The sequence below is a fragment of the Trichoplusia ni genome, chromosome 5, assembly GCF_003590095.1.
Source record: "Trichoplusia ni isolate ovarian cell line Hi5 chromosome 5, tn1, whole genome shotgun sequence".
In the NCBI taxonomy this organism is placed as follows: Eukaryota; Metazoa; Arthropoda; class Insecta; order Lepidoptera; family Noctuidae; genus Trichoplusia; species Trichoplusia ni.
Window position 1 is genome coordinate 11,244,648 of NC_039482.1, and position 26,930 is coordinate 11,271,577.

The following is a 26,930-nucleotide window of genomic DNA, read 5'->3' on the forward strand; positions in this document are numbered from 1 at the left end:
AATATTATTATTTTTTAAAACTTCCACGTGGTACATAAGGCGAACTTAATACCGCAAAGCATTATCTACCAGTCAACCTTTGGGTCAAATGGTATGTATGTACCACGCTCAAAAGCTGAAGTGAAAAATCCAGCCGCGTTTTCCGGACAAACCCTAGTGCGTAAGACCACTTAAACATTTATCTACAGAACATTGAAGATACCTCTTTAGGAAATTCTGCAACAAAAGGTTAGATGACGGATAATGTTGGGTGAACGACCGCCAGGTCGGCCGGACGTGGATTACAAGGTTGCCGGCTGCGGAAATTCTATACAACTGAGGTATACCTGCTAAAAACTTTTGTACAGTCGCGCTGATAAGGCATTTAAAAATACTCTGAATCATTTTGTTATTCGAGTAACTACGTATCATGAAGCTATTGAGACGTAAAATCTTGGTATACATATGTAGGTACATGTAATTTATTTTTTAAATAGTACAAAATAATTGTACGTGTTCGTGTGTATGTCAGCTTTTATCTTCAGATAACAACAAGACAACACACCACTGCCCCGATTCGAATGAATGGCAATGGATTAAAAATTTGAAACTATTTCATTTTATTAAGCATTTTGGCAACACAATAATTGGAAATTCACTGTACTGGCCGTAAGTGTTCCGCTTCCGCTCCGTACTAAATTTCCAATTATTGTGCTGGAAAAATTCTTATTATAATACGATCAGTGCCAATTTAATCCAATTTCTATTCATTTATCAGCCATTTTTAATAGCAGAATTGGAGCACTGGCGGTAGGTCCCAGGCCGTATTTAAAGAATCATAACAATTGCAATTCAATAGACAGTTTTCAAATGTCTATTGCAGCTGTTCGCAGATAGAATTGGTCCCTCAAGTCCTTTCGTCACGGGAACGTCAATCTCAAGATTGCTTTCCGATAATGATGGGAGGAAAGACCTTTTATTCTGATTGCTAAGAATACCTGTTTATGTTTCATGTCGAAAACATACTGGCCATCGGTGAAAATAATGATAATAAGATAAAAAATAAATGGAATGTACACATTTTTCAATGAGAATTGTCTTCTATAACTATTATAATTGGTTCCACTGTCACTAAACATCCACTAAAACTAAACAATTGAAAATATTTAAAGTTACAGATTTAATATTTTATTTTTCTAGGGACAGAAGACTAATAACTTATTACGTGCAGTACACGGCCATGTCAACCAAAACAGATAATAAAAAATACAGTATAATACGTGTGTAGTGAAGTATAACAATAGGGGCTACAACCCAGCGTTTAGTGTTCTAAACACGATGAACTGAATTGAAAATAACATTTATCTGAAAACGTTTCATGTCTTTACATTTACGTAAGAAATCTAGACGCTAGTATTTAAGCAAACAAACTCATTTAAATGCGAATATCACTCCACATCTATTCCCCTATGATATTAACCAAGGCAAGTCCATCGTGAAATCGAGACGCCTCTACGTGCAATGTAGTATGCTATCTCGCTCCCACAATACAACTCCAGTCCTGATGCCAGCTTCATAGTACAGATTGATACCTACTGATAAGGTGAATGACCTTTGATTTCATGAAAAGCTAATACAAAATCAACAGTCTCTATCTTTGAACAAACGCTTTAAAACATCACTCAGTCTGATAGACTTTAATTAACTAAGAAAGCTACGTATAATCAACATGTTTATTTTGCATGGTCTATGTTCAACCACGACCTTAGTTTAGGTTGTTTTTTAAAGTAAAAGTTTAAAAGGTCAACTTTTACGATTTTGCTATGCACGGTTGAAAAGCAAAAATGCAAAAATCCAACGCAAGACTGAAGATATGCTTACTGAATACTTTGTAAAATATTCTTAAATTTTATTTAAGTATCTATCTAACGCTGAGAATGAGACTTCTTAGGCATCAAATTTATAATTGTTAATGAGAATTGCTTGAAATAAAAATACGTGCAGTCATGACAATTTTAAAACATCTTAAGGAGTGTGCTTACATAGCTGAAAAAATATATTAAAAAAACCAATGAAACAAGATAACAAAATTATATCTACCATTGACTAGACTATCTTACAGTGTTGCAAGTACAATTAAAATACATAAAAGTGTAATAATGCTAAATATACACTTCTGTAACTAAGTTTTATTAAATCAAATCAAGAATCTGACCTTTCGTGGAGGCAGTTAGATGTGTACTAAACTCCTTAGATGTAGGGATCGCAATTAATTCAGAACGGGAAACTAGCTCTCAAGTGTCGTTCACTTAATTGGAGCTTTAAATGTGACTGATGATATCTATTGATGGCGGATAGCTTCACTCGTTCGTTCATTCACTCGTTCGTTCTTTCAAGATCAAGTTGGTTCATTCAGACCGCTGCAGCGTGTGGTTTGAACTTTAGTTGTATCTAGGTGATATTAGCTGAGTTGAGTGTAATGTATTCACATATATTAGCCATTTATCGTCGATGTAAAGAGTTTAGCGGTCCTTGGTTATAGTTTGCATTCTTTGTTGTTAACGATAAACGATTTATATTAAACTATTTTACAAAAATAATGTCCTAGATAGTTTCTAGAGCTTGAACATAATTTTCACGACTAATCAGTCCCGTTAATTTATTTACAAAAAATGTTGATATTCCATATTAAAAAAAAATAACCGTGATGCAAAATAAAACTGAAAAAATTGTGACATAATTTTCGCCGTCTTTGCAAGCGACAATATTCGATCAAATAAATGTAACAAGGTTAATATTTTTATTTCATGACTTTTGCTGTTGCTACTCACGAAAGTCTTATAGAATATTCTGCAGAAAGTTCCATTCATCTATTAACCAATGAAGTCACCGCAGCTATTTGAAATGTTTAGGATATAAAAATTCTAAACATTCCGACTAAGCCGGGAACGTTTGTGGTGAAAAATTGTGCACGATATGCACCGTTCCACCTTATCTGCCTCGACGCTATTGCAGTTACGAATACGACTTTCAAAAACTTTTTATTACTATTTCTTTTTCAAATCTTGGCGCAATTTATACAGGTTGTAGACATTTTGAATTTAGAACACATTTACCTTCCGTAAATGTGTTCTAAATTCAAATAATATGAAAAAAGGGTTTTATTAATTTATAAAAATGTGAACGTAATATTAATTGATTGTTTTATTTTTGTACAACGTGTGTGAGGTTATACACGGGTTTAAAAAAACATTAAATGTTAACATTATGGCAACATTAAAGTGATGTTTTTTATTGTCCACAGATCGTCGGCAAGCGAGTTAATATCGAGGCGTGGGGTGTTCTCTAGAAGGCAGTATGGATCCGTTGAACAAGTAAGTAATTAATTGATAAGTATAATATAACTCTAATCACAAAATTGATACAAACACTTAATATACTTAGAAATACTTATAAACCCAGATGCTAAAAACTAAGACTCAAAAGTCATAACTCATTAAAATTCTGAACACGAGCCATCCAAATTATTATTTTGATCATTAAAATTCATGAAAATACTAACTAAAATAAGGAAATGCGAGAAACCTTAATGAGAATCCAGTATGCTGTGCGTAGTCTTGGAACTAGGATATATTAGTATAATTATACAGTATGAATTTTAAAATCGTCATTTTGTACATTTCTTAGTCGCATTTTTTTTTAATTTTTTTAAGCACTGGTCATATACAGTTAACATATTATTTTCTTACGGCTTTATCCCTACTCTAAATCTTTACTAATATAAATGTGAATGTAAGTATGTTTGTTACGCTTTCACGCGATAACTACTTAACAGATCATCATGAAACTTGGTACACTTAGTCTTAGATCCCTCCAAGACTTCCTCCTCCAAGATTAGAAGTAACATAGGTCACTTTATTTTTAATGTAAAAACATTGCAAAAAATGGAAAATAAGGTTCCTCATATCTTTATACATCGCGGACAAAGTCGCGGGTAACAGCTAGTTTTATCTAAATTTAAATCCAGTGTGCACTGACATAAACAATTGTTCATTTGCAACCTCCTTTCTAAAATTAAAAATGAAAATCAAACTATTATAGGTAGTTCCATATTTCAAAGAACGAACAATAAGCTTAATTTTAACAAGTACGAGTGTATCAAGTAAAGTAAATTGATACTGCAGAGTTTCCTTTGCAACAATATATTCTAAATGTCTACAAACTGCAATAACATAAATATATATGCAGTGACTGCAATTTCCCGACGTCGACGTCGCTGAACCGTAAAACTAGTGCCGTTGGTGCCGGCCGCGGTTGTCCAAGCAATATTTTTATATTTTCAAAGAAGAAATCATATTTTTTGTTTGTGTATCAGGCGAGACATTTTAGGTATGTTTTCGAGGATATTTGAAATTGACTGATTCCTTTTATACACCTACCTTCGGAAACAAAGAAACTCTTGTGCTTATATGTTGATCTTGGTAAAAATCGTTTTCGTTTAATATAAAAAATTGTTTATTTAAATTAGTCTGTAGCACTTTTCCAAAAGTCAATATCGACAATATAGCACTCTGAAAGTGGTCGGGGTGTCATTATGGGCAAGTTTCTGGGATGTTTGTGAGTCGTTGTAAAATAGTCAGAATACAAGTAATTATAATGTCCCTAAAATATGGTCTTGTTGACATTTCTCAGTTTACAGGTACAACCTCAACTAATCTAAAGATATATTATTTCAAACATTGTAAATTTGACGTCGTCGTATTCAGGTAACTAGGTTAACAGCCGTCTAGATTTAATTTAGAGAGGCGTTTCGCCAGTTATATAAACCGCCCTGTATCTTTTTTAGCGATGGACAAAAAGATTAATGTTATCAAGCACTAATACTTTCGGTCAATACCCGTCGTAATTGTTTTTGTACTTTTTAGGGTTCGGTACCCAAAAGGGCAAAAATGGATTATTATTTTTAATGCTCCGCTTGTGTTTTTAATGAGATTGTATTTAATGAACCAAGTTACATAGACAGATGATGTATTTCTGTTATAGCCGTAATAACAATTATTGAATAATCGAGGTTAAGCAATGATTGGGTGCGGTACGAAAAACTATTTTTTTTTTTTGCAAAATGTTATAACTTACTTTAGCCGGAATTTGGAAGGAACCCTCAGTTAGTATCATGAGTGCTACTCGGACTTGGCCGCTCTTTTGTACCTTACAATCCTGGTTTTTGTTTTGAGACGACTTTATCCACTTGTATTAGTAACCCAGCTTATACGAGAATTAAGCAATAAATTTCACATTGTTTAAAAAACACGGGAGGTTTCCAGTAATCTTCCAGCTTGTTCGTGGCTTAATCCCTAACACGTTTTCAATCCAACAGTACAAATAAGTAAAGACGAAAAAAAAAAATAAGGTTGGACTTTGTTCCTCCTTATATCTCGACGACTAGAAGTAAAAACTGTTTAGAACACAAAAACTATAGGTAACAGCTCTAAGTAAAGTAGGATTTATAGATCATACATTTACAACACATTCTGATGTCCAATATTGTATTTACGGATATATGTAGCGAACACAGATCACGTGCAGAAATGCTCAAAACAATCCATGCAGATTCCCTCCCGGCGAAAGGGATTGAATTTGTGACTGTACAGTTAACGAACTCGGATTCGATGGACGTTCTCAAAATGTAAAAATCATTTTCATTTTTGCCTTTACACACACACATACACATTTATAACAATCAGCTTTACAGTGACGGCAGAAGCAGACGGGCGGCTTTGACTCTGATACTTTGTACATCCATAATTCGAAATATGAATTTAAAAGACAAAACGTAAAGGCGCACGAAAACTTAAAAGAAACGTTACTTAAATCATATCCAATTTAACATGCCAGTAATAAATACTTAATTTTCTTCCTCTTCTCTCAGGAAAGCCTCATATTCGATAAGTCTTAATTTGATAAAGCGCATCAGATTGAAAGAGATAGATTGAAACTCCTCAACAGTTGACAGCATATCAACTGAGATTATAAGAACAATATCTTTTTTTTCCTTTAGGCAATTTGAGTGCCTCCAATTTTGATGATTTATAAATAAAAGTTTTATTTTTGTCTGCAAATGAATAATACATTATGCCTGACATCAGCTAGAGAATAACGGCAAATAAATTAAAATTAATTGCAATTAAATTCTCGTTAAAAGCTTATTGTTTTTCAATTATCCTGAGCCAGAACTCCCGCATCATTCATCGGTTGCTAAACGAATTTCCTAAGATATGCCAGGAAAAGCCAATTACAAATCTCGAGTACTCTTTCGGATTGAAGAGGTTTTGGAGCCGTTTTCGTACATCAGAAGTAATGAGGCTTTTATCAGGAACTCCGGACTACAGCTATGACTTGATGGCTGATGTTTGTTAGAAAATATAGCCCGGAGTGAGTTTTGGGGTAAGAGATTTACAAGTGCCGAAAATCATGGCTTCTACTATTTAATTCGGGTAGCGTGGGTGTTGTGCCTGCGGCTTACAACGGATTTTGGTGGAGAATATTTGTAGTGCGTTTTTCTGTTCTTTTGTTTCTGTCCTACTCGTAGGACACGAGATTTGTTCTGCTCATCCTACGATAAAAGATTCTGCTGTGTTATATATGTTTCTGATTATTACAAATATTGTATATATATTATTCAAGTGTTACTTGTCACTTGTTAAGATAATATTGACAAATGTTCATCGATGCAGGTAACATAAACAAGATAAATAAGTATAGACTAGACCTACATATAACTTTACCTACTATATTCACCTTAACTGTGTATGTAACGAAAGCACCAAAGAAACCTACATATTTTACGCCTAAATTACTTACGAATAAGTTTTTTATTAAATGATATGACAGCGATGGATCCGACTGCACGGATAGCCGAAAGATCACTGCGCCAAATATGCAAGAATTAAATTACTTGTTTCGTTTGTAAAACCTCGGTAGTCAAAAAAAAAAAATTTAGCATAGCGAAGTTTATTCTAGCTTATCATTCTTTGTATCATCCTTATGTTATTTACTTTAGTTCCGGAAACATTGACTTAACAATAAATATAAAAGCTGTGGATCACCACGTATTGAAGTAATATTATTGCTACAATACCTAGAAGAGAGACAAAGCTATATGCATTGTATAGCGCTCTCCCGCTTCCACAACAGTTATAAAGTTACCTTAAGAGCTAGTAGCAGGCTCTCTGAAAACAAACAATTATTTCAACGTCAACTCCACTTGCTAACGTTGGTGACGAATGAAAAGGTTTTAATATAATAATAGCAAGCGAAAACAATCAACGCAGATGTTTTGTTATAGCTAGACAAATAGAAGAAAATTACTGAATCCGGAATAGACTTATGTTTAAAAGTAAGCTTGTAAGTGTCGCCGCCGCCAAGTTAGCTCATGATTAAGGAGTTCAATTGGGTCCTAAGCTTGTCTTGATGATGACGCGTGAGTGAACCATTATTAAATAAATATTTTTACAAATAGATTTTTACAAACGAGGAAAGTTTATTAAATAAAACGTCTATGAAAATTTGCGGTAGCTTTGTCTATCTATGGCCTATAGGTATCGTTCTATCATTATCGGGTCCTCTCTTGTGGGTTAGCAATCACAGTTGTAATCAGTTTGATTTATTTAGAATTCAGAATGAGTTGATCAGCGTGCTAGACGTAGGCTTAATATTTTTTAAGTCATGGAAATGCAGGTCAGCCAACCAATCTTTCATAAAACTTTAATATAGGTACTTGAAACAAAGGTCAATAAACTAGAAGCATTCAGTCAAACTTAAGAGTAACTTCGTACATCTGTCTTTTCATTAAAATAATTAATTAAACCTGTCTACAAGATAAATTCGACGAACAACCTCGGTGGATGTAAAATATTTCTTAAACTTCTTTTTTATTCATTTAATTCCACACTGCAGAAATGTTAATTATACCACTGATGCTACATCTACGGCTAATAATATAAATAAAATATAGAGCTGCCCCTAGCTTTAATGACTTTTGAGAAGTCTATTTTGGTCCAGAACTGTTTGATATTCTACCTAATAGTTCTAGACCATAATTGATTGAATGATTTTTAGTCCGAACCGTTTTTTTACGTTTATGAAATTAAAAACAAACGGCGAGTCACACACTCTGAACAAATATTTTAAACTGCCCATAAACCACTAAAATACATAAAACCCATCAGACCCAGATGAAAACAAGAGATTAAAAACAAGGTCCCATCTAAAAAGTTTGATATAACCAAACAAATCAGTATCATATCAAAAATTAAAAAAAAACCCCAATGATTCAGCTCAAAGGCTTGAATTCTACACTCATTGTTGTGTGATAACTGTTGAGACACAATGGCGCATTGTTCGCTTGTCCTACGGTATTAGTGAATAGACACTTTTCCCTTTGTATAAAGTTTTATTACGTTAATAAAGCGATGGAACTGCGAAATGGTAGTTCAATGGCGGACTGTTTTAAAGGTTAGCTCTCTATCACTTATTAAGTGGTAATGAGACCGCCCGATATTGTTTTGTTGTGTAGTGTTGAGTAATTTAAGAGATTTTGAAAAAGACGTTGTGTAAGTTGTACTTAAAGTAGCTTTATTAAGCAGTTAATGCATAGTTTATATACTACGAAGTCTAAACCAAAAATCATACCAGTCGAACTACATAATTATGTATCACAGAGATAAAGATTTCAAGCAAAAATGAGTGTCAACCATAGAAATCTAAATAATAAGGTAATATATAGATTTCTATGTTGTCAACCATTATTCTCTACATTGCTTATATTATAATCGTATATAAGTGAATGACTGATAATTAAATTAATTATACACGAAATTGCAATGCAATTTACTCTAACTGGAATTTCGCAGATACCTAGGATAATACGCCTAACCACATCAACAAACATCGCTTTGTCCATTTTAATTGTTAATTAAACATGATTTCATATTTACTTATGCGTCACATTTTAATAATCTCTTTTATGAGAATAGGAGAAAGCAATCACACTAATATCACACGGCCGAGATTACGAACAACGATTTACATCCAAAACGTTTTTTGGACAACCATTATCCCTTATTCTTGGTACTTTTGGAAAAAGAAATGCTCAGTGAGGATAAAAGCGAAAAGACGGGCCAGTGCGCCTGAAGGCACAGGTAAACAAGAAAATGGGGATGATATTCAAATATAGAACGACAGATAATTGAATTGTGATATAAATAACCTTTATTCTTAACGAAATAGGATATTGGGTCATTTCATGTATGCTTCATTACTCTTTAGTATAATTCGAAATGAAAGGAGTGACCTAATTTTAAAACATTCAGCCAGAACTATAAACTCTTTCGTGTGCTTTTTAGAATTTAACGAAGCTGAACAAAATATAAGGTTTTCAATTAATCGTCACGCTAAATTTATTTTTGCATGCTTCTGTTTGGTAACCTAAAGCAAAATAAGTGAATTTATTTGAAATAACATATGGGATTAGGCTTACTTAACAAGAACAATCTATACCAAAATATCTGTAGCCAAATATATACAATTCTCAGGTAGCAAACTGATTTATGAAAAACCTAGTTTACGCCGCGACGTCGCACGCGATATTAGATTTCGGGAATCTCCCATCGTATTGCCAAGGGCGGCGTATCAACTGAGATGAAAGCAATCTTGTTCATTCCTCATGTCACCTTTACCAGACTAGCACGTATGGTCAGCAGAAAAAGTGCGTTCTAGTTTAAAAAAAACTACATAATCAAATTCAAAGTAAGAAAGTTATACTTATGTGTATGAATCGGTATCACCCGACAAATTTTAGACCTAACTGATGTCCTTAATTGTGCCCTAGATAGTAAACCGTTTTTAAACAATTTTTATAAGTACAATACATAGTAGTATTGTTAAATAATACTTTTTCAATATGCTACTTAGTTAAGTAACAGATTGAACAATCGAACGAAGTACAGTCAGCAATCAACTGGCAATGAACTTCGGGCTATGAAATACTGTGACATTGCTCGTTACCGGCAGTGCCGTATTATCCATAAGGCACTTTAGGCCAGTGCCTAGGGGCCCACTATGACCAGGGGCCCACCACCAAAGTAGGCATCTAAAATAAGCTCGATAAATTTTTCACTGAATGAAAATAACTTGAACCAAGGGGCCCACACTCCCTCGTTGCCTCGGGGCCCCTAGATCCGGCTCTGGTTACTGGTAGACAATATAATACAACAATTAATAAACAACTGTTACCAGGTTACCAGCAAAACAAACATTAACAAAAGGTAGACTCAAAGTACAATCAAACTTGCTTGAAACATACTGCACAACTGCACTAGCGGGCTTGCCCTATAGGAATGTACAAGGCTGTTACGTCGGTGAAAGCGACATACGAGACGTACCAAGAATACTATCTTAAGACACGATACAATTCAAAGCCATAGAATATTTTTGCCTCCATGTCTATTATATGTCTGACGTCACCATCCACACACCTTTCCATTTCCAGTCGTCTTCGATTAATTTCCGCATCATCAATTCGTCAATTTATTTACAAAGATTTTCCTCGTTCTCACTTTCCGCTATTTCGATTTGTAGATCGGTTAATATGAGAGCTGCAGTGTATCCTTTTTTTAACAGTTTTGTATATAAAAATATTTGAAAAGAAGCAGTTTATAGTGTCGCTTATTAAATTATGATTGCTGCCTGCTACGAATATCGATTTAATGTGACAATAAACCAGTTATCTCATATTTTTTTAACGACAAATGCGCTAAACGTTCTTAACAAAACATATGTACTTACATTTTCCTTGGTATAAATTCCATATAAACCTATTTCTCATATGTGGAAGCAGTGATCCCCACCACGTGTGTACGTACCTGGAAACTGTAATAGCAACCAGCTGTACCTGTTGCCCTTTCACCACCTTACAAAAACATATTATTACAGTAGAGGAAAAGAGACGGCGCTCTACGGAGTGTAGTGCTCTATCTCGCTTGCACAATTACAATGACATTACTTTGAAACTTGGCAGTAAGGCTCTGTTCGTGAAACCCCACACATCTGCTAGTGCTGTTTGTAAAACAATTACGGTACTCATTATATTGTATACAGGTATGTCAGGTACCGGGAATTGAGAATTTGTTGTTATTAAATGCACTAATGCTTTGAGAAGGGATTTGTGCTCGTGATATATTACCGTGGAATATAAGAGGACACTGCTAATGGTATTCATGGAAACGTTTTTCAGTTTCTTTTTTAATGTATTTTTTCCTGCATAAAATAATCTAAACAAAACATCGAAATTTTATAAATTTTAATTCACGTTTCAAACAAATTTGCACTTAATCTAATTATGGGAATTTGGCTGTATAATCGTACAGTATTGAAAATGTCAAATGGAAAATGAAAAAAAAAACTCTTATTTTTCATATTTTTCCAAAGAAGTCGTACATTACTTACTACTAACGCTAAGCATTTAAACAAGCTTCTACAGATTCTAAAACATAAACGTAAACATTTCTCCCGCATCGCTTCCCAATGCCTACGATCAAATTAATGTATTCATCAGACTGAACATTGTTAATATCGGTACAATTCCTCTCAAATAGATCTAAAGCCGTCTTAATTGGTATCAAGAATCCTTGACCATTACAACGTCATAGCGATGTCCGATACTAATTAGACAATTAGCTTGATGAGGTCATTTAAACGATTACAAAGGGATTTTGTGGGGAGAGCAATTATGGTTAAAAGGCCAGCGTATTACAAAATGACAAAAACCAATGTTTGTCAGTGCTTAGGTATTACTGATGCAGGGATTCCAGGGTTTAAAGATGCTGCATAAATTAAAATTACTTCATGCTAGTACAATCATCTGTTACATTTTAATAAGCTGTGGGCATTGATATATTAAAAATCGAGCTGTGATATTCAAGATCTATCCATTAATATTGCTGCTGTGCGCGACGCGTCGCTGATTCGATTCTCGCGTAGGACAAGCATAGCTTATTGGAACCACGCATGGTTGTTTAAATCATAAAAAGCATAAAGTAAATAAAAAGTAAACCAGAAAAAGGTTTAAATATCTTACATTGTAAAAAGTAAATATCTAAATAGTGTTAAAATATTCTTGTTCTTTTATGCTCGAACTTTTCTCAGCTTTTCTAGGTCCTTCTTATAATGCTATTAAATTTCTGTAAGATAAAGAGCTCTTTCCTCAAAAATGAACTTATGATTTAATATTTTCTCGTAAAAAGATATTTTCAAGAAAATGTATTGTATACACAATCATTGAGTTCGTTAACTTGAGGGCTCTTCTTAGAACCTTTATTTACATGGCTGATGGCAACTGAAAAACTCGTAACTAACTCAAACTAAGACTTTTTTAGTAACTCTCGTGAAAATGGCTCGTAGGTAAACTATAACTGCACAAGTTCATCGATCACAAGTTAAGCTACAGTTGATACGGTCGCTTCGTGGGTGAGTTCGTCCGTGTTTCGGAAGACCTCTCTCTCTTTTTCTCTTATTTTGATTGTATTCAAACTCTTTGATACGTCCATTCCCAACTTGCTAACTTGCGTAACTCATTCACAATGCTCCTTCACATCTATAGAAATAAATAAATCCGGTCTGGTGCGACTTAGACTCGCGTCACGGGGGTTCTGTAGCCGTACAAATAGTAAGAAAAACAAATTTGCAAAAACTGCTCATCAACGTCGACTTTTATAATTTGTTGTAGTAGTGATAACAGAAAACACATCATCTTTAAATTTCAACTGTATATTGCGGAATATGAGACAGCTTAGTGACCGACAGACGAACAGAGAACTGTGCCTTAGTTCCATTTTTACCTTGTGGGTACGGAACCTTAAAAATAAGGCAGTCTATTCGTAATACTAAGAGCTTGCTTAAAGGAAACGTTTCTGAGTCGTATTCAATGTTTTATTGCTGGGCGCGGCGTTCAGGGAAACTTTATAGTTTCGAACTTTGATTGCTATTTGTATTTATACCTAGCCAAAGAAAATTGCAACAAAACAAAGAATGGAAAGCGAGTCGAAGCTTTGTGAACGCGCGACGTAATTATTAACTGTGAAACCATGACTGTTTATTGAATTGTTTGTGAAATGCTGCTTTATTGTTTTTTCGAACAATAACATTTTAAATGAACTTTGGTGTTTTATTGTAATACTGAAAATGTTTTTATTTCAATAAGGCATTTATCAACGTTTATTATGACTATATTTATGTCTCTGGTCGCGCGTTACAAAAGTGTCATTCTCATAGAGAAGAACCCGCAAAAATCTCCATAAGATGAAGTCTTTAAAAATAATAACGAAAAATTCAAAATGGCGTCTTCGAATGCCTTCTAAGATTTACTTAAACTCACAACTAAACGAAACAAAAACCACATCTAACGTCTCTTGCAAAGCTGCCTGTATGATCTATGTTAACAATATTTACTCATCTAATATTTCAACAAATTAGCTGTATTCAAATTCCCTGACACTACTGATGTTAAAGACTAAGCCCACTAAAAGCAATAACCCGCAGTGTACAGGGATAATCTGAGCAATAAGTCTGACTAATCCCGCGCACCTTTATTAAAGGCTCTCACGCACGACGGGGCCTTTATTAATGTTAATAAAGTAACCCTAGACTGCCTGATATTTCACCATAAATATAAATATACGAAACTTTAAATTACGAACTTATTAGTGCGAATGAAGCGAATGAATGAATTAAACTTTTAAATTACGAATAGAACATGTATGTCAGTTTCAAATGCTGACTGTTTTCCTTTTGTTTTTCTGACACAGTAATATGGGTTAATCTCTCTGCAGAGGAAATAAATGAATGCTTAAAACTACAATTGTCTCTTTATATTTGAAAATTATTATTGCTGATCTAACCTGACGAGTGCTGTAATCAGTTTGGTTTGAATCGAATCTACTTCTGTAGATGATATATCCTAAAATACTTATCAATAAGACAAGATTTAAAAGTCCTGTTAGCAACTATCGCTATCAGAAACGGCTTTATTTCATTTGTCATATATAATAGCAATATCTAGAAACCTACATACGGTCAATATGAAATTGCAAGCGCTGTTTATTATGACCTTGTTAGCAAATTATAGTTAATTTACCGCTTCAGTGGACACTACCTCATTACAGCATCATGATTATATATCGTATCACATGTACTACACATGTTCCTATATCAAATAGTGAAATGAAAGCCTAGTTAACATACATTGGGCATAGTTCCAAACTCTTTTTCTTCTATTGAGTATTTCATTCGCCGAAGAATCAAAGTCACGTACGTTCTTAATATGAAAGCTTAATCTTAATAGCTAAGCTTGCAACAACTTAACCATGGAGTTCAAATCTCTGGTTTCAGGGGCTTACCAACGATATGTAGGGTTGGCTCTTACACTAGAATCGACTAAACTGTCATTTATTCTTTATTTTGATAACTCTTTTACTCCCGTGAGCTTTTTTGTCCTGGCTTTTTTTATTGTCGGTTATAAAAATAACGAATATATTTGAGTTTTATAATGTGCAATAACTTTTTAAAGGTATTCCGTAATTGGACTCTTGTTATTAAGAGGAGAGACACCTTACAACAGAACAACCTAAGGGTTACGTTTAGCACATACAAAATTATCTTGAACAATTTATTTTTGATTCTTTTAAGAACCTATTTAAGAAGACATCTTTGAAAGCCGTACTTTCTGCTTTTAATACCATGTTTACCTTACAATATTTTTCCCCATCAATAAATTTCATTACCAACGTCTATGGCGCCACCCCTAGCGAAGTTTCGGTTCCCTCTGACCTTTGCAAGTTTGTTTCGGCGCCGAAACTCGGCAAAGGTTAATCACATTCCGCCACCATCGCGTATGCTTGTTCATGTACAGTGCCATTAATTTTACTGACGCTCTTGTCAAACTTCACCTATCACCGCTGTTGGTATAGATTATAAGAGTAGATTAGTTCTGATGGATGGCGCATTAAGTCTGAGTACAGCTTTCGTTTCAATAAAGAACTCTAACTTCAGGTTTATATAGTTACCGGCACGGATCTTGAGCGCTCGGCGGAAGAGTGGGGATCGCTTTGCGCATCGTAAAATAAAACGCCAATCAATTGTGCGTCCTCGTCGTCTTGAGGTGCAGCACAGAACTAATTTCAACCAATCACGAGTGACGGCTATGACGCGATGCGTTGCGGGCCAATCACTGCACTTTATTCGCCCCGCGCCTCACTTCATACCGCAAAAGGGACCCAAAAAATCACTTCTGCGCAGGTGGAGGTCAGTGCTCAAGATCCGTGCCGGTAACTATACTCTAATAGCTGTTGCCCGCGATTTATACCTGCCCAGTTTTTTCCACATTTTCCATTGTATCTTCGCTCCTAATAGTCGCAGCGTGATGGTTTATATCCTAAAACCTTCCTCGATGAATGGTCTATTCAACACAAAAAGAGTCCGTCTATCACTAGGCTGTACCTGATAAACCATGAGCGCTCCATAATATTATGATTTTCAGAGATGATGTATTTCGCGTTTGCTGCGGTGATAAATTTCATAGGTGACCATATTTTTAGTTATGTATTTTATTTTAGTTTTTTTTCCTATTACAATATAACATTCTTTAATTAATTTAAAAGGAATTATTAATTAACCAACTCATGTATTACGTATCGCTACCCCGCGTCACGTGTCTCAAATTGAGATTCCATAATTCTTAAACATGTATGTTATCGACACATTAAAACACCACTGTCAGAAACAAAAACCATGCCGTATACCCAATATGTCGGCATTACATATTTGAACCTCACTCAAGTGACCGCACTCACTCAAGCTTGTACTTTACTTCCAGAATTGCTTGACCTACTTCCAAACAAACTGACATAATTACAATCGCCAAAATATCACTCTAAAGGTTCACAATGACGTGACGTCACCGGGAGTAATAACCTTAATGGAATCTTATATTGGTGGACATGCTTTAAGGCTAAATATTGCTGAACTGTTCTTTCTTTATAGCTCACATTTGCGAAATGAAGTTAATTTTATCTTTGTCTTAATAGAATTTGATTATTGTGTTTACAAATTTCAAATAATTGTGTTCACGCCATCGTCAAAGAATTACAAATATGTTCGTATATTCGATAATTATTTGAGAGTTATTGAAGCTAAATATTCAAGGAATTGTTGTTATAAACACACCACCGCAGGTTACAACGTAAAGATAACTACGTAAATATAGAATAGTAATTAATAAAGAGAAATCATTTATTTCCATTAACTCAACGTATCTATTTACGAATGAATATATATGAATGTTGACGCAGTCCATTCCTCGTCACAATACCTACAAAAATAAGGTGTATGTCTTTATTTGTAATAAAAAAACATAATTTAAATGTAAAACGACCGAATTGAGACTTTATTAGTACCCAACACAATAAATCATGATAATGAATAATTATAAAGAGGCATTATGAGAAAATGCCCCAAATAAAACGCAAGAAGCAACTCATTTCGCCCTAATCACATATATTCAATAACAGCGCATAAAACCAAAGTAAACACTGGATTATGTCGCATTGATTCGCTTTACGAGTGGCGTATCGAACATCAAATCTATATTAAGTTCCAAATTGACAATACAACGGTTTATTAACCGTATAATTGAGATGCTTCTGTCGCTTGCGTGATGTGAGTCGTAAACAGACGAAATAGGAAGGTTTTATAACATGTACCTAAGCGATGATGAAGGTTTTAATCGGTATTGTAATTTTCTACTTTAATAGATTTTTTTTTGAGCAAAAAGTTTTTTTTTTTAATGTAGATTTTTTAAATCTTTTACTGATTATTATTTCTGAGAAACTCAGAAAGTGAATTAAAAATTTAAATTATTATACTAAATTGTATTTAAGTTACAGTTACATTTTATTACATCAGACTTACACTCAAAAGTTAGTACATCTCATAAACAACGTGTCGATCTATCTTTATCTGGGTTAAGATTCTGACGTTACTGGTTTAGATGCAGTTGTAAGGTTGGTAGTAGTAAAGACTAGTAGCTTTCTAGTTTATGGCTCGTTTCAGAGGTTACTCACTCTAAACTTTTGAAATACGAATGTCACTATTTTTGCCCAAGTTACCTACCATAAATCCTTCGGCTCTCGTCTTGATTTTGACAATGGTGTTATTAAACCTCTTTGTTTATTAAGGCGGGGAATCCTCATGGGCACCCACTTCCTCGCGGTAGGAAATTGGTACTGTACTGTCAGACTCTTACTGACTAAACCTGAAACGCCGTACTACGTCATCCGCGTTTTCAACCAAAGCAGACCAATTAGGCTGTGTTGCATCGACCAGAAAGCCTACCGCTATATCTCATATTAATATCTTTGCGGTTGTGAAAGACAGATCTCTCGCCATTTACAACCATAATAATGGTTCTTGCAGGTGTGCTGGTAGACTCTATAGACTTCAACGTAACCAAATATTGCAATCGGGAATCGCAACTCGCAGTGAGCTCCAATCAATACTCAATTCTTCTCTATATTATAAGAGGCCTTTACCTAACTGTGGGAAATTTACGGACCTGGTATTATAAAACATAATTTAATCGATAGAAAAAATAGATCCAACGAATCACAAAAGCGAATAAAACCTTAATATAGTAGATAATTTTACTGAATTACATATAGGTAATAGAATAGTCCCGAAATAGGTTTAGACTTCAATCAGAACCCTCATATATTTAATGAAATAATACAAAGTTTCCTCATGTATCATATTTAGTGAGACGAAAATCCATTATTACCGATTTAGGTCGATTTAAGGACTCGTGATAAAATACTGACCATTTCGGTGACCAAGGACAAGAACATATCTCGGGAAATAGGCTGGTCTATTATAGTTTTGCTGTAGCAGGAGTAGCTGTTGAGGGTAGTAGTAGATGGAAAATGATTTTACTATATAAATAATGTTGAGAAAAAGGGCGGAATTCTGAAACTTAGTAAACTAATAACCTGAAAATTTCAAACTGTTTTTCAGATCTGCATTAGCGACAGTTAAGGTCGTCTTAATTTCAAGTTGCCTCTAATGTTAGGACAAAAAATATTTATCACATTTTTGAGTGTCTGCAAAACAAAAACCAAGCTATGAAATTGTTAAAATATTTACGTTTAAAAAACTACAGCAATGCCGAAAATTTCGCTTATTTTTATAAAAGGTCGGTGAGATATAAAGTACCTATTGTTAAAAAATTGTACACCACGATTTATGGAATTTAGGCCGTCGAGACCCTTTATATAAAAACTGAAATTCGTAGTGTAAATGTAATTCAGCAGTATCAGTAAGGCTTCACAAATGTAAACGTAGGCCTATTGAATATATTCGCTCACATAAATCTGAATTTCTGTTGAATAATGCCTAAATTTCTTTTTTCTGGTTAGTAATGTTTGAAAGAAGATTTGTTATCCTATTATTAGTAGGTAACAATATACTCATATAAATGTAAAGATTAATTTGAATGTGCAGCGTTACTGTTCGGTAATAATAAATAAAAATGAATTCATCAACTTACTTAAATGTAAAGATAAGTGGATATGGATGGATGGATAGCCGGGGACCAGTGACGTGTCGCGGTTTCGATCCCCGCCTATGTATTCGAGGGATGCAAAAATACTTGTTCTGAGTGTGGGAAATTCATTTTCAAAGTACGGGAGCATCTACAAAAAATAGTAGCTTGAATGTAATGTTGAACATGAAAATAGCCCAGAAATATATTTTCGTAGTTATCCGATTTAAAAAGTCAAACAGTCTGGTTACTAATAAATAGTTTTGTCGTAAGTCTCGGAAAATCAAAGACGAGTGCCACCTTACGTCTTTCTTGTTGTCTTATCTAATTTATCTTTTAACGGTCCTGAAAAAATTACAACTAAGTTTGGAAGTTCGGAGAATCGCAGTCAAATCGAGATATCATAGTATTATTCTTATTCATTTTGAAAATACGAATGTCAAATACTTTTCAGAATATTAATCATGGGACAATAATTCACAAACTTTCTTATGTTTTCTGTTGAAGGATTTATACCCAGAATTCGGTTTGAACGATTAAATGTGGTTTGATTGAAATTTATTCGAGTTGTATGATGTTTATTTTCCGCAATGTACGTAAATTGTACGTTGCACTAACCGCAGAGTAGCAACCACATTCGATTGTAAATTAAAGCCTGCAATTTCAATTGGTCTACCTATCTATTACTGACGATATATCCCTACTAACATGTCTAGAACAATTTATTAAGGTCGATAATATTTTCACCAAAAACTTTGTTTGATATAAAACTTCAAGCCCCTCTTTTAAGGTGAGAATCTTGAACGATATGCGTGAAGTAGTACCCTGTCTCGATTCGACAACTGCAAGTCCTACTTAAAGAGGTGGCAATAGGCCTCTTTTTTCGACTCCTCGCTCTTTGGGTTACGCTAAAGGGAGTGTCAGCCTTTTACTGACTAAAATCTAAGTCCACGTTTCTTCTCTTGCCCTTAGTGCACAGGAGACAAGGTAAACCTTTCTTGTATCCCTTTTATATTTTTCCATTTGTCACAGAATGAGAAGTAACTCATTCCGTATTTTCTTATTTGTTAGCAAACGAAAAGAGAAAGCCTTTACCTATTGTTTTACGAATAACCCTTCAGAATTCGAACGTTATATAATGCGACATCCAGTAGCTCTAACACCTATTTTTCATATAACATGACACAAAACGCGATGTTTTAAATCGTAACTTAGCAACCATCACAAACTGCTTTTAGATTCTCAGAATCAAATGAATCCTACTATGTAACCCTCTTCAAACGTTCGAGCTTACACGAATTGGATTGTCCATGTCTAAATGTGTGCGAGGATGCGTAGCAAGGGATGTGTTTGTAAATAACCAATGGAATCCCTCATTAACCTCGCCTCGGTCAGCGCAGCTCTGATGAGCTCTGGTGGAAACAGCTCAGCGGACATCCTCGCACGACCTATTTCCATCACACATCTCTGGTGGAAACGCAGCCTTAGACATGAACAATTCAATTCACTTCTAGAGTTGATGAGTGGTCTATCATACCGCTGCGTTAGTCATGTATCATCATAATAGTTATTCATTAAGTTAATGCTTTATATGCCCATATAAAGTCCAAAAATACACTGAACCTAACACTTGCTTTAAAACCATATCACATACACCTCAAAACCATACCACATTTACCTGATAAATCGCAAACTCTATGTTCCTGAACTTGAGATATTTATGGTTCTTAAGCATCGTTTTTACAAGGGCACCTTGATCGCTGTCGGCTGTAGGTATCGCACACATTGTATCTCAAGCACCGTCACTCCCTCCCACGAAGCCGCGTGACTTTGCAATATGAACTGACCCTTATATTTAGGCCGGCCGAAGCGCCCCAGTTTTTCAAGAGAAGTATTGAAAAGTCGATTTGATGGATTTTTGCACGAAAAGTGGATAACAGGCATCCACGGACTGATCGCGGCGCAGACAAATTGTTAGGGTGTTGCTATGAGTAGAATACAGAATGCAATTGACACGCGAATGGAATTTTGACAGAGTAGTTTCAGGTTTATTCGCACAAGCTCTTTTGTCTCTCCACATACCTTTCCAAATGACAAATTTTTGATTGAAAACTGTAGCAAATTCTATAAAACATCGAAACCACATACATACAGCATATTAAGGCTTAGTAAACAAGTTTCATAGTATCCGTTACCCCATACCAAATCATAAACAAATTTCGCAAGCTGTTCACGATACATCCGCGCTTGTATCATCTGTCAAACTCAACGATACCATTATCGTATCGATGCGCAGTTATGACGAACAATGCGGCTGAAAATGGCGTCGGGATCGCTGTACCGTATTTACCAACACTATTTACTACAATGTAACTGTTTATCGTTATTGGGAGTTATAGCAACGCGTTGCGCTGCCCGTGCCAGGGCTCGACTTGACATTAAACAGAACATATAGGTGGTCTGAGGCACCCAAGGCTGTGACCTACAAATGTGGGTTGCTTCTAACGTTAACGAGGAGATTTGATTGGTGTCTCACATGTTTACAACATATTAAGTAGAAAACGACTCAGTTTTATGCTGTACTAGAATTTTTGCTCGCATGAATACAGGCTTTAGTAGCCAATGTCTTTTTAAATTTAACTTACTCAATGATTAAACTAAAATCAAACTGAAATTTGACACACGAATCTCTATTTACCTATCAATTATTTACCTACACACGACAATAGCCCAAGGTTTCACTATTTCTGTACCTATATGTATTATCAATATTCATGTAACTCACTCATCCGAAACTATAGGAAAGATAAGATTTATTGTGTCAAATAGACAATAATTTCAATATAACAATCATTAGCGGTAGATGCCGAGTTTTCCAAGACGCCTACCAACAAGTCTTAAAACAAAACTGTTGCAGTTGTACGAGAGGGACAGAGGATTACACGGTGTAGAGTGCCGTCTCTTTTCCACACCTGTTACAATATTACTTTAAGAGTTGGTGGTAGGCCCTCAGGGTGCTATAGAACCCGCCGGTATTATACAATAGTACAGTTTATCACCGACACCCCTGGGGCCATTTGTTATGACAGTTACGGCATCTTTATGCGGCCTACATTTAGTGATATATAAACGTTCAGATATTTTGAACTCTAAGTATCAGTGAATGGATATGCCGTTCTTAATGTATGGGAAATACAGTAACTTTTTGAAAAATCATGTCTAAATGACTTCACTGATTTTGTTTTGCAACAATAAAAATCAAAAATGTTTAGTTTATGTTGAAAGATTTCAATGTTAAGTTAAATTAACAGAGTTTTATAATCAACAACCGTTATAAATTCTTGGCATAAAATAAAAATAATGATTATTAGTTTCACGTGTGACGTCATCTCGTTTGCCAAAAAGATTCTAACTGAAGCGTATGTGTCAACTTGTGAACTTTTCAGGCTCCCAATTTTGCTATTTTGATAAATAGTTCTTAAGTTGCACTAGTCGTATCATCATCCTAATTTGTCACGAAATAAATACCTATACAAGTTAAATAAGTAGGTCAAACAAGAAACCCATTTTCACCCTTTTTATCATTATTGCCTAACGCTGCTTTTTTCTATACGGTGGGCGTGTTTGAGGCAATAAATCTTACCAGTATAAACGGCCAGACTTCAAAACATTAGGGGTAAGGCATTTTGGACAAAACGTTGGCAAAGTTTAACTTACGGTGAATTATCTTTGATTGTTAATTCAAATTAGATGGTATATTCTTTAGAGCTTCAATATTTCATACTTATAAGAAGAAACTAGTTCTAGGTTCGGGAATAACATTAATCAGCCCTTTCTTGTTCAAAAAACATTGGTGTCTCTGAGAAAGTATTAAACCGTATTGGAGAATAATTCATAGTAGTTCATACCAAAAAAATCCACATTATTTCAGAGCATCATTGGCATATATTTTCCCAAAAAATATCACCCTACGAACTAGATACGTGACAGTGAGCATTATTTTAATTTTTAATTCTTTATACTGTAATAAATTATATCATTTTGTCGCCATGCCCAGTGAGAGAGGTAAAATGGTAATTATATTCGCTATGTTGTGGCCTGATTAACGGCACGTAGGTAATCAAGGGACCATTAACAGTCAACATCGTGTAGAACACGAATACACAACAACGTTACTCGCATGTTCAATGTTTATTGCGGTTAAATTAAGTGCACTCAAAACATGTAAAGACGAGAAGAGTTTTAAATCACTGATGAAATACGTAAATCCCTTCACATTATAGTGTAACTGACAGGTTTGAGTAAAAACGGAACACGGTGGCTACGGTCATAAGGTGATGGATAACCGACTTTTCTCCCAATATTGTTTTCCTTTAGCCATAGACTACGGATCCCTCAATTTTGCGAGGCGACACCTATTCAGTTAGTCCGATCCGTGCTTTAACTGTTACGACGAAACATACCCCAATATTCAAACGCAACTTAAACCGTTGGCATACGACTATTATTAATTATTAATATATTAATTTAGGCACTTCTTAGAATAATAGAGAGTCTTAAACTTCATTATTTCTTAAAATGTGCAAGGATTACCTCACGTGTATTTATCGGGACTGCCCCTGCCCTGCGTCGGCTCATGGTTAAGGAAGATTAATTGCGATAAGCGTGAGTAAACTTAGTTTAAATTACAGTCATCCTCTCGAAAGTGATTATAAAAATAATAACTTCAGGACAGAATTCAAAACTACTAATTATTATTTGCGTTTTTTTTAGTTTATTTTCATGTTCATTATTTACTGATTTGATTTTAAAGATTTATTTCTTAAATAAAGCATTTATTCTCAACGATCCTTCACAAAATTTCTTGTGATGAAAAACAGTGATCACAAAATGATATTCTCGCCACTCGAACCCTTAGTAATTACCTTTTACGATGCCCATAGGGGAAAACGAATCCTGTGTTATAACGATAACAGATGAAAATTTACGAAAAGTTGCGATGGGAATTAATGGCGTCATTATATTTATATTACGGTCTTTTAAATGATGTAAATCTGTTTTAGAGTTTTGGTAAATATGAAAACTGTTAACTTCTACTTTATCGCAAAGACAATATGGTCAAATCTATATTTTAATAGATTTTCCTTCTAATAGATCTTGAAGAAATCTTTTTAAATTAATTATTTTCAATTTAATCTATGGTATTTTGACGGCTTTTTGTCCGTATGATTCTTTGAATGGTAGTGAGCCTACCTATTGGTAATTTGGTGATGAGGCCATCATCAGGATTCCGTACTTAAAGAGTAAAAACCGAACCATATCCCTGAAGCTCGGCGGTCTGTCCCTCGGTAGACGGTTCAAATTCTAACAGATTATGTATATCTTTTGCCACTACGAAAGACCTAAAAATAAACATCGAAGTTCTGTTAAGGTAGCAAAGTTGGGAGCCAAATAAACTTGTGCGTTCCCACCTTCAAAATTATTTATTACCATACCATCCTGTAAATAGTGAAGTATAAAGCTACTCATGCTGTCAACATAACATCACAAAATGTAACATAAATAAGAAACATGTTAAGTAAACGAGTAAGGAAAATCTCTGCCCTCCGCCTACAGTAATGATTTCATATTTTATTGTTGCTTCTTACCGTCATAGGCTTCATACAACTGTTCGTTTTGCGTAGGAGTCTACCTGCTGGTATAATGGAATACAAGCTTAGTAATTGTGCCATATGTTACATAAGCCAGCGACATAGAACTTTAAGGGCGTACGAATAAAGGTCATATTTATTTGTATCGGCTTTTTACTAATTATCTACGTACCAAAAAATATCGCTGAAGTATGAACTCATTGTTGATACAAGATTACCTACATCCATAATACCTACATTTCTATTAAATGTTATTGTATTTTATGACACAAAAAGCTACTTTAGGCAATACGTTTATTCGGATTAACGTATTGATACGATTATAACCTAAAAGTTTCCTGTTCGTTAAATCGCTTTATCATAAATACACAATAAGCGTTATCCAGAAACCAAGATCGTATATCAAAACATTTTGAAACTTCCAAACAGTCTTGATCCGCATGATTGAGTTTCTATTCCTATCATCCAATTGGAAAACTTCTGAGTTTTGGGATCAAGTTACCAAATTAATAAGCAAAATGTTGTTGAGAAATATTAATTTTCATCTCGGATTTACGTAGAAGTAGGTATCTACTTACCTTTAGAAACATATTTTTATTATTGGCTGACTTGAAAAGTACTCTTCAGCAAAGACCGATCTCTTAAGTATACCGAAGAAAAAAATATTAATAAGTCAGAAATTACTCTGTTTGAGAATTTTTCGCTCGTATTTCACGATAACACTAACTACAGGTAATCTTAATGCAAAATTATCGCATCTACATATTCTAAAATAGTATAAACAAACAAATTATTCGATAAACAACGTCCTTCGCCTTTGCCAAAACTAGGCCCAGAAAAGATAAGCTTCTATTTCACAACCGTAAAACCTCGTTTTTCTTTCATGCCGTATAAATTTATAACACTGGCCACGAATACAAAACACTGAATTTAAAAATAGAACGTGTTCACCGCGGCAAAATTGGAATAGGGGTTATCTTTTGTTTTCATTTAAACATTAACCAAATTATTATAGGTTTTCAACATTCAATTACCGAGTAATAACATAATACGTTGATGATTCCATATATACTATCGGAATTTTGTAATCGTATTAACAGTGTCATTATAGTTTTGTGCAGTGGGATACATAGCTTCAAATAACTATTGACAATTATTGTATCCGAAGGACAAATTGGTTAAAATACGTTGGATAGAGTGTGTTCATAAATGTTTAAAATTCCGTTCAAGACACAAAACAAAATGTAAAATGACACTATTTTCATGTAGGAAACATATTATTATGAAATTTTTGTGTCGTCATTGTAAAACTGCTTCCCAAATCTCTTCTAATGATTAAAATCCTCATATTTACCTACTATATTCGTATTAAATATATTTTCTTCTTTCCAGCTATCCGCGTCCGGCGACCCTGGTGCGTTGGACGCGGTCGCCCGTCGCTACCGCCTCGAGAACGGCAACTCGCTCGGGGAAAAGGACGAGGTAAGAATTCCATCAGCCTTTCATACTCGTCTAGTAATATTTACAAGTCTCCTTGGATTACATTTTGAGTTTAATTTTGATAGCTTTGTGCTTTGTTTTCAATTTTGTTATTTTGTACATGTGACGTTTACGTAATTACGATTTTTATTTTTATGATTTACGATTTAAGTCAGAAAGTTGGAGAGATGGAGAAAGTTGGAAAGGCTGAAAGTTTTAAATGATTTGGCATTCATGTTTTTTAAGTTTTTTTTTAATAATTGTAGATTAGGCCATTCGCCCTTGCGGCTTTTAAGTACCTATGATTTAGTATTGATCATATGCTATGTAAACTAATGAAAATGCAATCAGTTTATGTACTAAGTATAAGTATTTGTTTTTTAATTGCTGCTTTCTCATAAAATTTAATTAATTTTTTTTAATCCTACGCAAAATTTAAATGTTTTACTAAAACTTGAGTTAGTTAATGTACTATAGTTGTTTTTAAATTATCGATGTCTCCTAATTTTTAATTACGTCGCGTAAATCCTAACCAAAATTTAATAGTCATTATTCAATAGCGACCATTATAATCCTGTATTCGGAAAATTTCCATAACTCGTGATAATAAAACCGTCCCTAAGGATTGAGCTGACCCATTTGGTAACATCGTTCCCTTGAGCAAGATTAATATATCGCCAAAGGATGTTACGACCATTATTATAAACCGTCATACCTTTTTAACAAAAAAATACGGCTTTTGCTAACGATCTACTAGTTTTACGGTTATAATTTTATTATTACACAACCGCTATTTTTGTGCAATCTCTCTGAGGGTTGCGAGACCGACTCGCACTTAACCTGATTTAGGCTTAACATTTTTTGATAACTCCATGTATATCCATGTCTTTTCTTATTACTTGAACAAATCTTAAGTTAAGAACGCCAGATGTTTCAGCACTCAATGTCACCTGTTAAAATTTTCAATTAGTTTTCGTTTGAACGCAGTCGTTTTAAACGACGCTTTTTAAATAAAAAGACGGATGAGTTTGGAAAATTACATTTACAAAATGCCATTGATTTTGGCCAAAATTGTATTGTTCTTATAAATGAATTATTGCACTGATTTATAATCTTCATTTAATAGTCTTGAAAATGAAGACTTGCTAACGCATTTATTTATTACCTAAGTAGTA

General features: G+C 34.3%; 1 protein-coding gene across 1 annotated transcript in view; it reads left to right on the plus strand.

Moving 5' to 3' along the window:
* The window catches only part of LOC113494484 (GTPase-activating Rap/Ran-GAP domain-like protein 3), a 105,725-nt gene that overhangs the window by 64,079 nt on the left and 14,716 nt on the right, over positions 1-26,930 (plus strand). Inside the window, exons 2-3 of the mRNA XM_026872851.1 lie at positions 3,284-3,353; positions 25,669-25,758. Coding sequence (XP_026728652.1) covers positions 3,284-3,353; positions 25,669-25,758 — 160 coding nt within the window. The remainder of the gene's footprint in view (positions 1-3,283; positions 3,354-25,668; positions 25,759-26,930) is intronic.